We start from the raw sequence: 13985 nt of genomic DNA, 5'->3' as shown, positions 1-13985 counted from the left end.
ACAGGAGCAGCAAGTCCAAATAATATGTTTATCCAAAAATACAACAAGTCAAATTTATTAAGCAAAACCAGGGAGATGCTGCAATTACATATAGTTAATAATCACAGAATCGTCACTTTGATAGGAAAACCACTGACTAAAATATTCTGGAGAATGTTGAGTATCATAAAGCTAATGAAGCCATACTTCCAGTATAAATTATGTGCAATAAAACAGACTAAACTAATATCTATTCATATACTTTATGTAGAAAAAAACGTAAGCTTAATATCCCCGCCCAAATGTGGGGGACAAAGATTTGGTATTGTCCGCCCTGCTGTTCGTCCGAGCACACATTTGCATACTTAGATGGCTTAGGAGGCTGCGTTTTTAGTGCGTGGCTTTCCATGTTGGATATTCATCCTTGTTTTAGGAATAACAGGTAACTTTCTTTTTCTTTGATGTCATTCATTCCGTAAGGCTTTTATGTGGCTAATTTTCTTTTACGTGGAACAAAAGAGTAGCCACATAAATACCCATATGTAGGAACGTCCGTCTATGCGTTCGTGCATGCTTCCGTCCGTCCGAAATTGAAAATACTTATTTTTCAAAAAGTATTTTAGCTAGAATCACCAGACCTCAAATAGTTTATAATAAGTGCATGACTTTTGGTCAGATATAGTATTATCACCATTGACTCGGTAAAAGCAGAGAATTTTCCCTTGATTTGGTAAAAATAGGGATTTTTTACTGTATCTAAATAACCTATGGATGGATCTTCATTAAACTTTGAGCAACTGTAGATAACTACAGGGCGTTGGTGCACTCATAACTTTTGTCAGGATCATTTCAGTGACTTCAAAGTTATTGCCTTTAATAGTTTTTATGGTCCATAACTTCCAGCATAACAAAATAAATTCAATACAAATAAGATCACTTTAGGGAGGTGGTGCTTTCACATCTTCCGTCAAGGTCTCTTCAATCACTGCAGAGTTATTGCCCTTTAATCGTTCAAAAAATTATAAATTCCACAAAATAAAGTATCCCATCGGTAGATCTTCATGAAACGTAATGAAAACGTAGATCACAGTAGTGATGTAGCGCTTGTGCTAATTCGTCAGGTCTCTTCTGTAACCGGAGACATTGTCCATTTATTGTTTTATCTTTCAAAATGGAATACTTTCATTCAAGGCGGGGATAATTCATTGAATTTTCTTGTTAGCTTTACAGACAGGCTTAGGAAACGTCTTGAACTTTAAATAAACTGATACAAGCGGAGCGAGTTTCTTTGTGACAAAAAGGTGATCTTCTATCTTTAGGTAAGAAATAGTAAAATGTCTGGACCCATTTCATGAAAAGTGGTCGCATCATCTTTAAGCAATCTTATTTACAAGAAATCAGTTTTTGCATATTAACTATTGTGTGTTATATCAATGATGACTGGTATACTTCATGATCCAAGTTGTACATTGAATTTACCAAATTATGACTGAATAGAGTGCATTCTACAAAAGAAAAATACTAAACAATTATGTATATAGATCAATGTGCTAGTAAAAATGTCTACGAAGTTCAACAAAGGTCAAAATGGAAGCGAAGTGCAATGACTGATACCACAGACTATTAGGTACAGCACAGCTTGGTGCCACCAAACACCATCATATTAGTAGATTACAGTGTATAATTGTTGTTCTTTTGCACTACGAGGTTTATGGCTTACAGCCATTTGTGGTTTTAGAAACTATTGCTTTGGTGAGTAGTAAACAAAGTACTCAGGTAAAAGGTGATATTTTAAAACTGAGTAAGACAAATCATACTTCGGAAAATGGTTCAATTTGTAAGTACTTCTTCTACTAAACCCACACATAAAGTCTACAAATAAGACTTAACAAAATCAATTGATGATGAAAAGGATCATGCTTTATGATGTTTGTGAATATCCTGCCTGGTAAAGATCTTAAAGAGTTAATCGTCTATTCCGTTATATTATTTTTTAAATAGGTATCTCTAACGTTTAACAGAGGAAATATAAATTGCAGGATTAAAAACAAATTATGGGATAAAGCACTTGTTAACGTTCTGAGTAAACATAATCTTATGTAGCCATCTACTGAGACTTAACTTTTAGACTTTAATTTGCTGTTATTTGAAGTTACTTTTGCATAGTTATAACTGAAAATGTGCTTGTTTATCGCATGTTAGCCATGTTTTAGAATAGCGTAAATTATTACATACTCATTTAATAACTCCGTTATGTTTCAATGATCCTGAAACGTAAATAATTTTCCATACTGACGTTCAAATTTCATATCGGGTGTGTGACGTCAGTGTCATGTATGCTGTCGCGTATAAAAGTTCTTTTTCGACGATATCTTCAATTTCACTCAGACTTAAAAGCAAATCTGTATCATTTATATAACAATTTTAAGTGAAAATGCGTATGTAATAAAAAGATTATTAGATGCACATCCAGAAATATGCACTCGTTCTTTCGCGAGATAATAATGCGCTCCTAAAGTCGCGCAATATTTCCGCTGCATAACTCATGCATATTTCTCGATACAAATCTAATGACCTATAATTATTATTCTGCTGGACGACTAGACAAGCGGATATTCTTATAATAGAACATGGATTCAGATTTATTATTTAGAGTGAGTGTTGATTTCCACCCAATCGTAAGAATTCACTATGGTCAGTTTTTTTAAGTACACGACAAAAATACGTATCAACACACTAGATAAAACCTTTAATGTTTTTGGGTTTTTTTAAAAGTAGTCTGGCTCTAGAACAGACATTTCGAACATGCCATGAGAATTTTTACACGATCATTAACAGTAAAGAAAACTAATCATCTACATAAACGTTTAACGCCTTTCTACGGATTAAATACATGTAAAAAACACTCTTTGTATAATCTAAGAGATCCTGTATATTTAGTTTGCTTCAAAGACATTGCTGACGTCATTTTTCTCTTCTTCTTTTTTTCAAACATAAAGCAATACTCTTTAAAAGCATCATTTATACATTATAATTATTATTAAACAACCTTTTCGATGATAGAGCACTGTTATGTCGCAGTTGTTTATTAAATACCTATGAGATTGCACTTAAGTTCATAATTATTTTTGTTTGAGTTTTGGGAAGATAAACAAATTTTAGGATGAATCACTTTGGTATATACTAAACTACGTCTACTAGAAGGATGGACGCATAGGTTTAACTTCCATCTGTTAACAATGTGTCGTGAAATATACAATTTTAATTCCAACACTTTGTAAACGCTGTAACAGAAACGTAACTGAAATCCGCGTCTTTAATTAAGAAATAATTTATTGCAAAATAGTGTTTTAACAATTATTTATGCACGGTGGGCGGTTATACGACGGGCATGAAATTATTGGTACGACGTATTACTGCCCGTGTGTATAAACAGTGTTAAAATACCGTTTTGGTATAAATTATTTCGATTCTAATATGCCCTTAATCTAAAACAGTAGATCGAATATAGTAGCGCTCTTTCTTGGTCGCAACGAAAGCATTGACGTTACCGCACGTTAACGTGACGTCATTCTAGCGTAAGAGTGTTAAGACAGAGAAAGGCATATTCGAATCTTCACTCTAATATGCTTGTTTCTGTTGCGACCAAGAAAGAGCGCTACAATATTCTGTCTACTGTTCTAGATTAAGGGCATATTAGAATCGAAATTACTTATAGCAAAACCGAGTTTTAACACTATTTATACACTCGGGCGGTAAAACGTCGTACAAATGTGCCCTCGTGAAATAATTACGCCCGACGTATAACCGCCCATCGTGCATAAATAGTGTTAAAACACTCTTTTGCTATAAATTGTTTCTTATTTACAAGAGAAAACTTGAAAAGAGCTTTACCACAGTTATACCCGATAATGCCCAAGCTTTAGAATGCATAGTTTGAAACGTTTTATTGTGTAGACACTGATCAAATGAAGTTTGATTAATATTCAAAATTATACATTTATATGAATATGTTTAAAACATGCACAAAGAATACTTCTGCGAAATAATTTCAACATCTCTTCACTTAAAAATACACTAAATGTCGATGTTATTAAGGTAGTTCTGCATGTTTGTCAGAGTGATTTGAAAAATGTGGACCTCACACAAATTTTCATCATGTTCATAATGGGAGTCTATGGGAAAATCATAAGTTTGATAACATTTTCGCCAACATTTTTTTTCTAAAATGTAGATTTTAGTGAAACTTTTCACAGTCGTAAATAAACATATGGCCTATAATATGGTGAAATGAAATGTATAAATCCTTGTGCTTGTTTTTGAGATATTTGCCCATGATTAAAATTTTAAGATTTTAAGATTTTTTGGGGACATTATTTAACATGTTAGATGTTTTAGTATCATATTATAACTTTAGAAAGATTGTAACGTTGCAGTTGTAACACATTTACTCACCGGTTGCCATTTATTCATAAAATGATTTTCCTTTCCATACGCTGAATCCAGGCTCTATTCTACGTTATCCGGATAAATAATGTTACGCCATCACTTCCGGTTTATCAAACGTACAGAACTATATTAAATGAAAGATATGATTTTAAACTGTTTGGAAATCGCAGGTAATATGCTTATGTAGTTCTCTCTGTAATGCGTCAGCTGACGATGAAGTACTACGAACTGACATAATATTTATAAGGTATAATGATATATTTTCACCTTATTTAGAAATACTTATTATACATTCTTACCTATAGTTGTCATAACTGTAATGGCATACAGAAGTGAGCTCGGATAAGACCACTGCTCGGGTTCAGGTTCAACCGATTCTTCTCCGTCTGTATTTACAGTCATTTTCACCTCTTTACCATCCCAACCTGCTTCTTTTGTCTGTTTATGTATCATTACAGAAAAGTTCTTTAATATCGCATTCACTTCAATCATAAAGATGTCTCGATTGCCTTTTGTCAATGTTGTTTCAAAAGCAAGCCTATAAATTTTCTCTGTAAAATTTTGCCGCAGCTCTTTTATTTCTTTCTTTTGTTCTATTTCGTTTTCGCCTTCTAAGGCTTTGAATATTATTCCTCCTAAAATACAGTAACCCACGACAAGTGAACATAATCCTATATGTGAAAACAGGAAGGCAATACCTTTCTTACAACAATTTATTACTTTCTTTTGCCGTTGTCTGACTTTACTTTCTCGTCTTGAAGTTAACCTTGTGTTTCGTTGACGCTGTTTTATCATTTCTTCTTCTGATATTGTATCGTCGCAGAAAGGAGCAAACTGTATTCGTTTGTCGTAAACAAGATCTTTTACCTCTTTGTCCGCATCTTCAATGAGTGAAAGAGAAGTATCAGACTTCCCAAGGCTAGTGTTTATCTCATTTTCATAAAACACTTTTGCCACGCTCATATCGGTATCCTCTCCTGTATGGGACACATCTTCTATCTTTAAGTCAGATTCATCAGTTGCCTGAAGCACTTTGGCCTTAGCTTGTTCTTGTTTTGCTCTTTTCATACGAGATATTTTAGCTCTTATGGCAACAATTGCCGCAATAGAAAGTTTTGGTTGCTTAACATCTTTTGCATCCGCACTTTTACTATCTTTAGGAATAGGTTTTGGTGGTTCTTCCTTTTCCTTTGGCTCACATGCCTTGTTTTCAATATTAGTGTTTTTAGTGATATCGTCCATAGACCTTGATCGTTTGTCGCAAAGTGATACACTTTTCCTTCTTTCTGCGGATTCGCACTTGTCGATAAACTGACTTAAAGATGCTGTCCTTGTTATAGGCTTAACTGCATCTTTTATTGATTTAGTTCCCTTATCCTTGGATCGTCTTTTCAGGATGCTTTTTCGTTTTTTACCTTTAGAATTTTGAGTAAGAATTTTCTCATCATCGTTGTCAATTTTAGATAATGACTCAGTGGTAATGACTTTTTCGTTTATTTGTAAATTTTTACTTTCAGCAGATTCAATCGATTTATTGCTGCACCCACTTTCCTTCCTAAGTTTTTCCTTTTTCTTTTTAGATTTTCGTTTTTCCTTTTTGCTTTTCCCTGACCAAGACTTTTTACATTCTTTTTCCATTTTATCATGTTCGGTTTCTTTTTTGTTGTCCGTATCTTCTTTTTCATGTTTTACTTTTCTAGTATCTACGTTAAGATCTGTATTATTCTCTGAATTTTGTCCATTTTCTATCAGAATATCCGTCGAAAGTACCTCAATCTCGCCTATTTCAAAACCTACGTGGTGTGATTTATGAATTTTGCTATCATTTTCGATAGGACCTCGATGTACATACAAATCACTATCAGATTTTATAGGTCTAAACATGCTTTCGTGGTCATGGGTTTGAATGTTCTTTTCTGATTCGTTATCAATAACTATAACTTCGCGTTGTAGGGATGATACCTTATTTATATCTTCAATAGGTTCTTCAACAGAAAGCTCGGTCAAACACTCTTGTTTGAATATTGTGTTCTCGTTCTCCAAGCTTTGATTAATTTCATCTTTAGTGTGCATTTCTGTAACAACATTATTTGGTTCACTTACTGAGTTATTTAAGGCATTCCCATTGTCTTCAGTACCTATAATATTAGAAATATCTAAATTATTAGTGTTCTCCGCTATTACAGATGTAAAAGGTAGTTCCTCCATACTTGTGCTTGCGTCAACCATCTGTTGAAGGTATTTAGTCTCTTCGCCTTTGTCTTCCCTTGGAACTTTTGATTTGCTAATTTCTCTGCTAAAATGTCTATGATACTTTACTGGACCTATTATGGGTTCGGTAGGCTTTTGTTGTGGTTTATGTTCAGAAGATAATGAACGGTTGCTTGTATCAGATCTATTTGAAGTCACACTTGTCCTTGACGATCGACTGAAACGCCTGGGTGAGACATAAGACGATCGTTTCGTCTTTTCACCTTTATGCGGTGAGATGTCATTGACGGGAATGATAGAAGCTTGTTTATGTGCATTGATTGTGTTGGCATGTTCTGGAGACTCAATAGCGTCTTTGGTATCTTGAAGGTTATTATAAGTTTTTTCATTTTCAAATTTACTTGTCAGATTACACGTTTCCGTTGTTTGTGAATTTGAACTGTAAGGGGTTGATTGTGAACTATTTACCGTATTTTGAACCGGTTTTGTATTTTTCATGTCATCACTTTGGTTTTCTGTAGGGATGTGTACTTGTGATAGTGTATGTTTCTTTTCTCGCAGAGAAAGAAATGTATTATATGTGTCGTGCCTTCTCTTTTCAATGTCGGATTGTTCGTCAGGAATTTGAAGTTCTTTTCTATTGGAATGCGTTTTGTTTGTATCGTTTCGTATGTCGTAATCAATACTTGTTTCAACATTATGTGTTCCATCAGCATTTTTGTTAATTAGATATTTTCGTTTATCTAACGGGAGAATTTGAATAGGTTTATCATGTATACTGGAAATGTTTGAGCCTTGAAAATCACTTTGCCTGAATTCTTGAGCATCTCTACCATCTGACTGACCACGTCTTTTCTTAACACGTGGTAATGTAGACCCGCCTCGTGCTTCATAAGACGTTGATGGCTTTGCGGGTTCTTCAGATTGGTCCTCTGGAAATTGATCAAGAAGATGTGGAAGAGAAATAGAAAGGTTACCGCTTGATAAACGGGCCTCATTTTCTAAAATTTTCTTTTCTAATTTTTTAGTTCTACGATTAGGTGATCTGCCTCGATGACGATCATAAACTAATGCTTCGCGTACAGTCATACGTTGTAAGTGACCACGTGGGTTGATGCGTGGATTGATTACTTGTTCAGTCTCTGTAAATAAACTTGCATCTCCACTTTGTAAAAGTGTAGACGTGTCGTTGCTTTCTGCTCTGGAATTAGACTTTCGGAAGATTGAAGACAACGATCGACGGCCTCTTGATCTACTGCGACTATTACTTTTCCCACTAGCATTAGTTTTGTTTGTTTCATTTGAGACATCCTTCTCTTCTGTTTCTTTCTTCTTTTCTTGTTTTTGTTTTTTCCGTTTCTCCTTCTTTGTCATTGTTTCAGTTATGCAATCTGAGACTTGCTATCCATTTGCCATCCGGTGACACGATTCCATTTTAGTATTACAGTCAATGTACTAAATTGTTATTATCACTAAACTGCCAATCTGTTACTCTGTTGGCAAAATCCTTCCTTTTGATTTTCTAAAATAGAATAAAAAGAGAGATTTTAGTTATTTTTTAAAATGAAGAACTTGAATTATACATGGTAATACAATTACTCTGTTTCGTTTACAAATAATACAACATCGCTTGTTTTTGGTTGTTTGAGCCCAAATGATAATTGACAGAACTAAGGGATAAATAGTAGCACAGTGCAAAATGTAGTATGTTTAAGCAATGGCGTAGAAAATGACTATCATACCGATGAGTTTAATATAACCACATGCTGAAGATACGAGACTACCCATATAACAAAACGTGTTTTCCCTTTACTTTTGTACATGTAAATCTATTTCCTAGACCCTGCAATATGCACCGGATAACATTTACGAATGACACGTTAAAATGCTCTGAATTAGCAAAGTTTGCCAGCTTATTTGTGTAAATCGTCACTTTATCTGCTTAACAAGATATGTTTTTCAGACAAGTACATCAGTTAACAGGAAACCTGTCGGGCCCATGCACAGGAACTATCACTTTACAAATGTTTAATTATTTCTCTATCATTTTATATGTTTATCCTGTTCCAATTAATATCAGTTAGTAGGTACAACTGCGTGTCAAGCAGTGCATGCCATATTGCATTTGTCCTAGTATTTAACAGGACGACGACGTGTTGAAATTGCAAATACAGTCTATGCAACTCTAGCACGTGTTGCAATATCTAAGGCCTTTGTTCTTTGCTATATATTTAAATTATACGTTATATTCAAGTTATACGTTAAACGTCATGATATCTAATATTTTATCTCAGTCTCACTTCTTCAGTTGATCCTGACCCATTGAATTACTTAAGTTCCAGTTCAATCTAAACATTACTTCAGTAACTCTCTTTTCTTATGTGTATGTGACATGTACCCAATTTAGACAACAAGATGTTAGAAAATAAGCGCCAAGTTCAAATCAAACCCTCAAGTAATGTAATGAAAACAAACTCTTTTTTGAAATTAATTGTTCAAATTAAACATTAGATACATGAAAATGTGTAAATATAATAAATATAATATGTATATTCTTGAGAGAAGTTCATCTGGTCTTCATTCTCTTCTCATTTACTGGCATATTTTACTAATTAGTGTTACAGTAAAGTCCCAATGGAGTCTTAAGTTATTGCCGTTAATATTAAAATTTTGAAATTGGACAATTTTGTAAAAACATCATGAGCTATGGGACTTTATATGTAAATATGCTGTATGAGCCCATAAGCTTATGTAAACCATTCTCTTATTTCAAAGATATCTACCGAAAACAATAATGTTGCGACACATGCAAAAGAATGGAATTATATTGTCAAACTACAATTACGGACGGATAAAGTGATGCCAATATAGGTTTGGTTCAGGTAAAACAAAATATTGTCGAATATGTGTGCTTTAAAGAATATATATATCATTTAGATTGATGCATTGGGTTTTCAAAAGCGTTGCAGGTGTACATATAACGAAAACGCTAAAGTGGAGGCAGAAGTAAAACGCCCTTCCCAAAGATACACGTGCAATATAATGAGATAATTGAGAAATAGACAAAATGGTAATTTAATAAAGACATCTGAAAGGTTTGTGTGAGGTATGTGTTAATTGATATGCATGATCCTTGAAGCTGCAAATTTGTAAGTGTAGTACACTTTTGCGTAATTTAAACATGAAAGAAACAATTACAGCTGCACTAAGCGTACATGTTTATATAAAACTACGAGTTGGTGTGCCTGCAAGAAAACATTCCATTCAAATTGTTAGAAGAAAAGAAATTGTAAAAACACTATTTATTCGTTAAGCCGTATGCAGACCTGTTAAAAGCACTTTGGTAAGAGTGTACAGCAAGTAAACGTAATTCTACTATTGTTTTTCTTCAGACAAACCACATCACTGACAATTGGCCGCTGCTCAGTGTTGCTACATTTTTCTGGTCCTATATGTGATCATAGAGTCCTTCAAGTTATTTGTATAAAGAAGTCAGGTTAAGCCGACGAGGTGTTGCATATTACATTTCCTTCCACGAAAAAACTCATTCAAACCATGTCTGCTATCATTTAATTTATTTAGTTTCGTCCTATTCTTCCAAACATCCATAATATGAATCATATTTCGTACATTATAGACGGTAAGTCATAGAATTCCACAACTGCTTTCATAACAACCTTAAACATGTTTTATGCTTACTTCTCAAGTTCATCCCTTCCATACGCTAGGGCTTATGGCTCAGGTACGTTTATGACCATTGCAACAATACTGTACTAGTTCAAACTTTGCTATATCAACCGTCCTTCTTATTGTTTCTCTGAAGAGTCATACTTTGCACTCATTGGACATGATGGCAATGATTGTGTTTACGAATCCACGCTTGTTATTTTGACAGGATTTTATTTGTGAATAAAATGGCGTCATGCCGTGTTCCCGTTATAGCTCTAACTAAATGTAATACTGATCATATAATTGAGGGCATTAAGAAAATAGATAATTAAGACAGAAATGAATCATTTAGCGCACTCCCACCACCCCATACACTAACAATTCGAGGTAACGTTAAAAGATACTGTTGTTTTAACGATAGAAATAATAATAAGCATAACATAAGCATTGCCACCAATGATGCTACTCAAGAAACAAACTGACAAACATTAAAGATTGGAGCAGATGCGAATGTATATCAATGCAAACTTTATGCTTACTGTGTTATTTCATTAGTCGAAAGTAATCTTTATTGTTTTAATTGCGCTTTAATCTTAAGACATTGAAATGCCGTACAATTTTATTATTTGATTGTACTTGTCAGAGTATGTGCCTTCTTATTAGTTAAAAAAAGTGTGGTTATTGATTATAAGTGCATTTATTATTTCAGGTGAAACTACATGTATGTGCATTTCGAAGTGTCTGTCAAAGTTTAAAATTCTTATTTATGTGTTGGTCTTCCGACGAGTTATCAAGCTTTTGGAGTTCACGTTTCTGCAATATCGTTACGCTAACTAAAAGTACTGACCATTTCGGACAACATGCCAGTTGAAAAGATCATAAGAAACGAAATTATTTAAAGCGAGTTTACCAATTAACTAGCATGACCATATCAACTTTGTACATAACATGTACATAATTTATTACTATCATGCCTGATAAGGTAATCATATCACATGTTCATGTTTATATAAACCAGTTCACATGACGTATCAATTCATTAGCATTAATGATTAGTCAGTATGTACACCATCACTGGCGTGTTAAATTTGTATAGATTATTTCATTTTCTTTTAAACATCAGTCTACCGAGACATTATGTACGCAGAGTATTTTACTTTTAACTAGCATGGTCATTTTTTTTTAATTATTTTATGAAAAATGTATCAAATTAAGAAGAAAGACAATTTATCTTGAAAGTCACGTTAAAGAATCACCATACAGCACTCCACATGACATGTTTTTTTTCTAGTGTAAATGGAAGCTTTCTTTCTAATATGTCGTTTGTATCGAATTCTTTTCTCGCATACATGTAACAAGCAGAAGATCAGACTTAAGTGTTCTTGTGTAAATCACACATAATGAGAACAACAAAACAGGTATCTCGGAAGAAATAGCTGGCCGACAATTATAAATGACTGACACTTTCGAAACGAGATTTTTCTCTAAGTGTGTTTCATACATGCGGAATATTGTGAATTACTCCGAAGCATTCCGCCCATTTCTCTGATCCGTACACGTGGAAGTTATTTTCTCTCAACTGGAAGTAATTTCATCAAGAGGAAAACACAGTAATTGTCGAAATGTTTCTTACGCATTAGTTTGTATAGATGTGAAAGATTATTTAGAAAGTGTGCTTGTTTTCGCAAAGTTACAACTGGAATTTCATTCAGTACAAAAAGGCACTTCAGTAGTTAAAAACCACTTTCTATTTACAGTTCAATGATTTAGACAAAATAAAGCAATCACACAGATTAACTGGAAAGCAAACACCAAATGCTCCGATTTCGGATGCCAGCTCTTATATACTATATATCTTAGAAAAGGCATCTGATCAAAGCATATGGTGGAGGGACCTCCGTAGCCGAATGGTTAAGGTCGTCGAGTCAGAATCACTTGTCAATCACCAATTAGGATGGAACGTCGACTAAGGTGTAAAATTCTTCATGTAATTAAGCAATCCCAGCAGCCTTGCAGAATGCCGGTAGTTCTGCCTTCTAATGCCTCAATAAATCGTCAGATGGGCACCTGTGGTCTTCCCCCAAAAAATGAAAGCTGAAAATGTCACCATTCTACCTACATTGGTCGTTGTGACTTTAAACCCAATAAAACAGCAAAGCATATGGTATGCAAGATAATCTACTAACCGAGTGTTTTGTAATTGGACATTTTATACAGTTTACATTAAGTTTTTTTCCACTTGTCAAACTTTTTTTAAAGGCTTCCAAATCATTACTAGCCTTTTAATGTTATCTAAATTAGCTCATTCATGTAAAACGACAAACAAAATAATTTTCATACTATACTCATATATATACATTTTATTACTGGTGTTTTTATCTATAATATGTTATTATTGTAGTGTAATTATTTTGATTGCAGAAATAATCATTATAGTAATTGCAAGTGATAAAAGTGCAATTATTACAACAAAAACAGGTAGACGAAATATTAGAAAGATCTTTTTTCTGCAGAATGCAAAAAAAAAGATCTCTAAACAGGAAGAAAACAACAAAATTATCGATGTTACTATGCAAATGGTACTATAGTGCAATGCCTCATTGCATTGTCCTTGCAGATTATTTAAGTAGTATTGAAACAATTGGTTTGGTTCCGTTTTCGATCTATTCAGTGTTTAATACATAGCATGGTACTATGTGAACATATCAAATCTAGAAACAGTTGCCTGGCATTACACGTAAAAAAAAACATTATCATTGTTTGGTAAGTTCATGTTTTAATAAAACTCCTTTCGACGTCATGCTCATCATCATGATTACGCTCTCTATTTTAAGTATTTTTATGAATATGATAGAATCATTTATATTTTCAAATAAATGGATGCAAATACATTTTACACTACATCTGTTTTTATTGACGCCACTTTATCTAATTTAATTAACGACAGAAAATTGACAAAAACCGTTGAAGTTCTAACCTAATAAACGTTCTGAAAACTATGAGTATGTTAATTCGTATGAAGCATGTAAAACATTAAAAGTGCACTGCAGTTTACGTAAACAAAATAGATGTTACGCTATCGGCTGTTTTCTTCTATTAGATGTATCAATTTTGTTACAGTGTTTCCTTAAAATACTTCTTTCGAAGGAACCAAAGACAAGCTACATATGATTCAAAAAGTCTCCAGGGATAGCAGTTAGAAAACTTTCAAACTTGAAGTTTTTTATATGACCAAAAATAAATATTGTAAACATATTTTATAAATATGTACATAAATTATACGAACAAATTGTTTTTTTTTACTACCCAAGATAATAAGCTTGAAATTTTGAACTCCTCTATCCAGTCACGAATGTCTGCAAATGTTTAGATTTTTCTAATCCTTCTCTGAACTTATCTTTGAATTGTTGTCTAATAATTAAAGAATTGTTACTGTTAATTGTTAGTTTCTGTCCATAGGAGTATTGACTGTCTCTCGTTTGATGTCGTTCTTCCAGGTCGATATATTGTCATATTGTACGCACTTAAAATGAAATAAGTGTACCATATCATAACATAAAACTCAATGAAAATATCTTATTCCAATACTTACATAATGAAAGTTAAATCTGAAGGGACTGGTGACGGAACAGTAAGGTTCACTTTGAATAGACAAAATCAAGACAAAGGCCCCTGAT

General features: G+C 33.5%; 1 protein-coding gene across 1 annotated transcript in view; it reads right to left on the bottom strand.

Annotated features, from left to right (window-relative positions):
* Positions 1-13985, bottom strand: part of LOC123534111 (uncharacterized) — a 64692-nt gene that overhangs the window by 33589 nt on the left and 17118 nt on the right. The window contains exon 2 of the mRNA XM_045316191.2: positions 4728-8161. Coding sequence (XP_045172126.2) covers positions 4728-8013 — 3286 coding nt within the window. The 5' untranslated portion in view covers positions 8014-8161. The remainder of the gene's footprint in view (positions 1-4727; positions 8162-13985) is intronic.

This window comes from Mercenaria mercenaria, chromosome 12 (assembly GCF_021730395.1).
Source record: "Mercenaria mercenaria strain notata chromosome 12, MADL_Memer_1, whole genome shotgun sequence".
NCBI lineage: Eukaryota > Metazoa > Mollusca > Bivalvia > Venerida > Veneridae > Mercenaria > Mercenaria mercenaria.
This window is presented reverse-complemented; position numbering and strand designations above follow the sequence as displayed.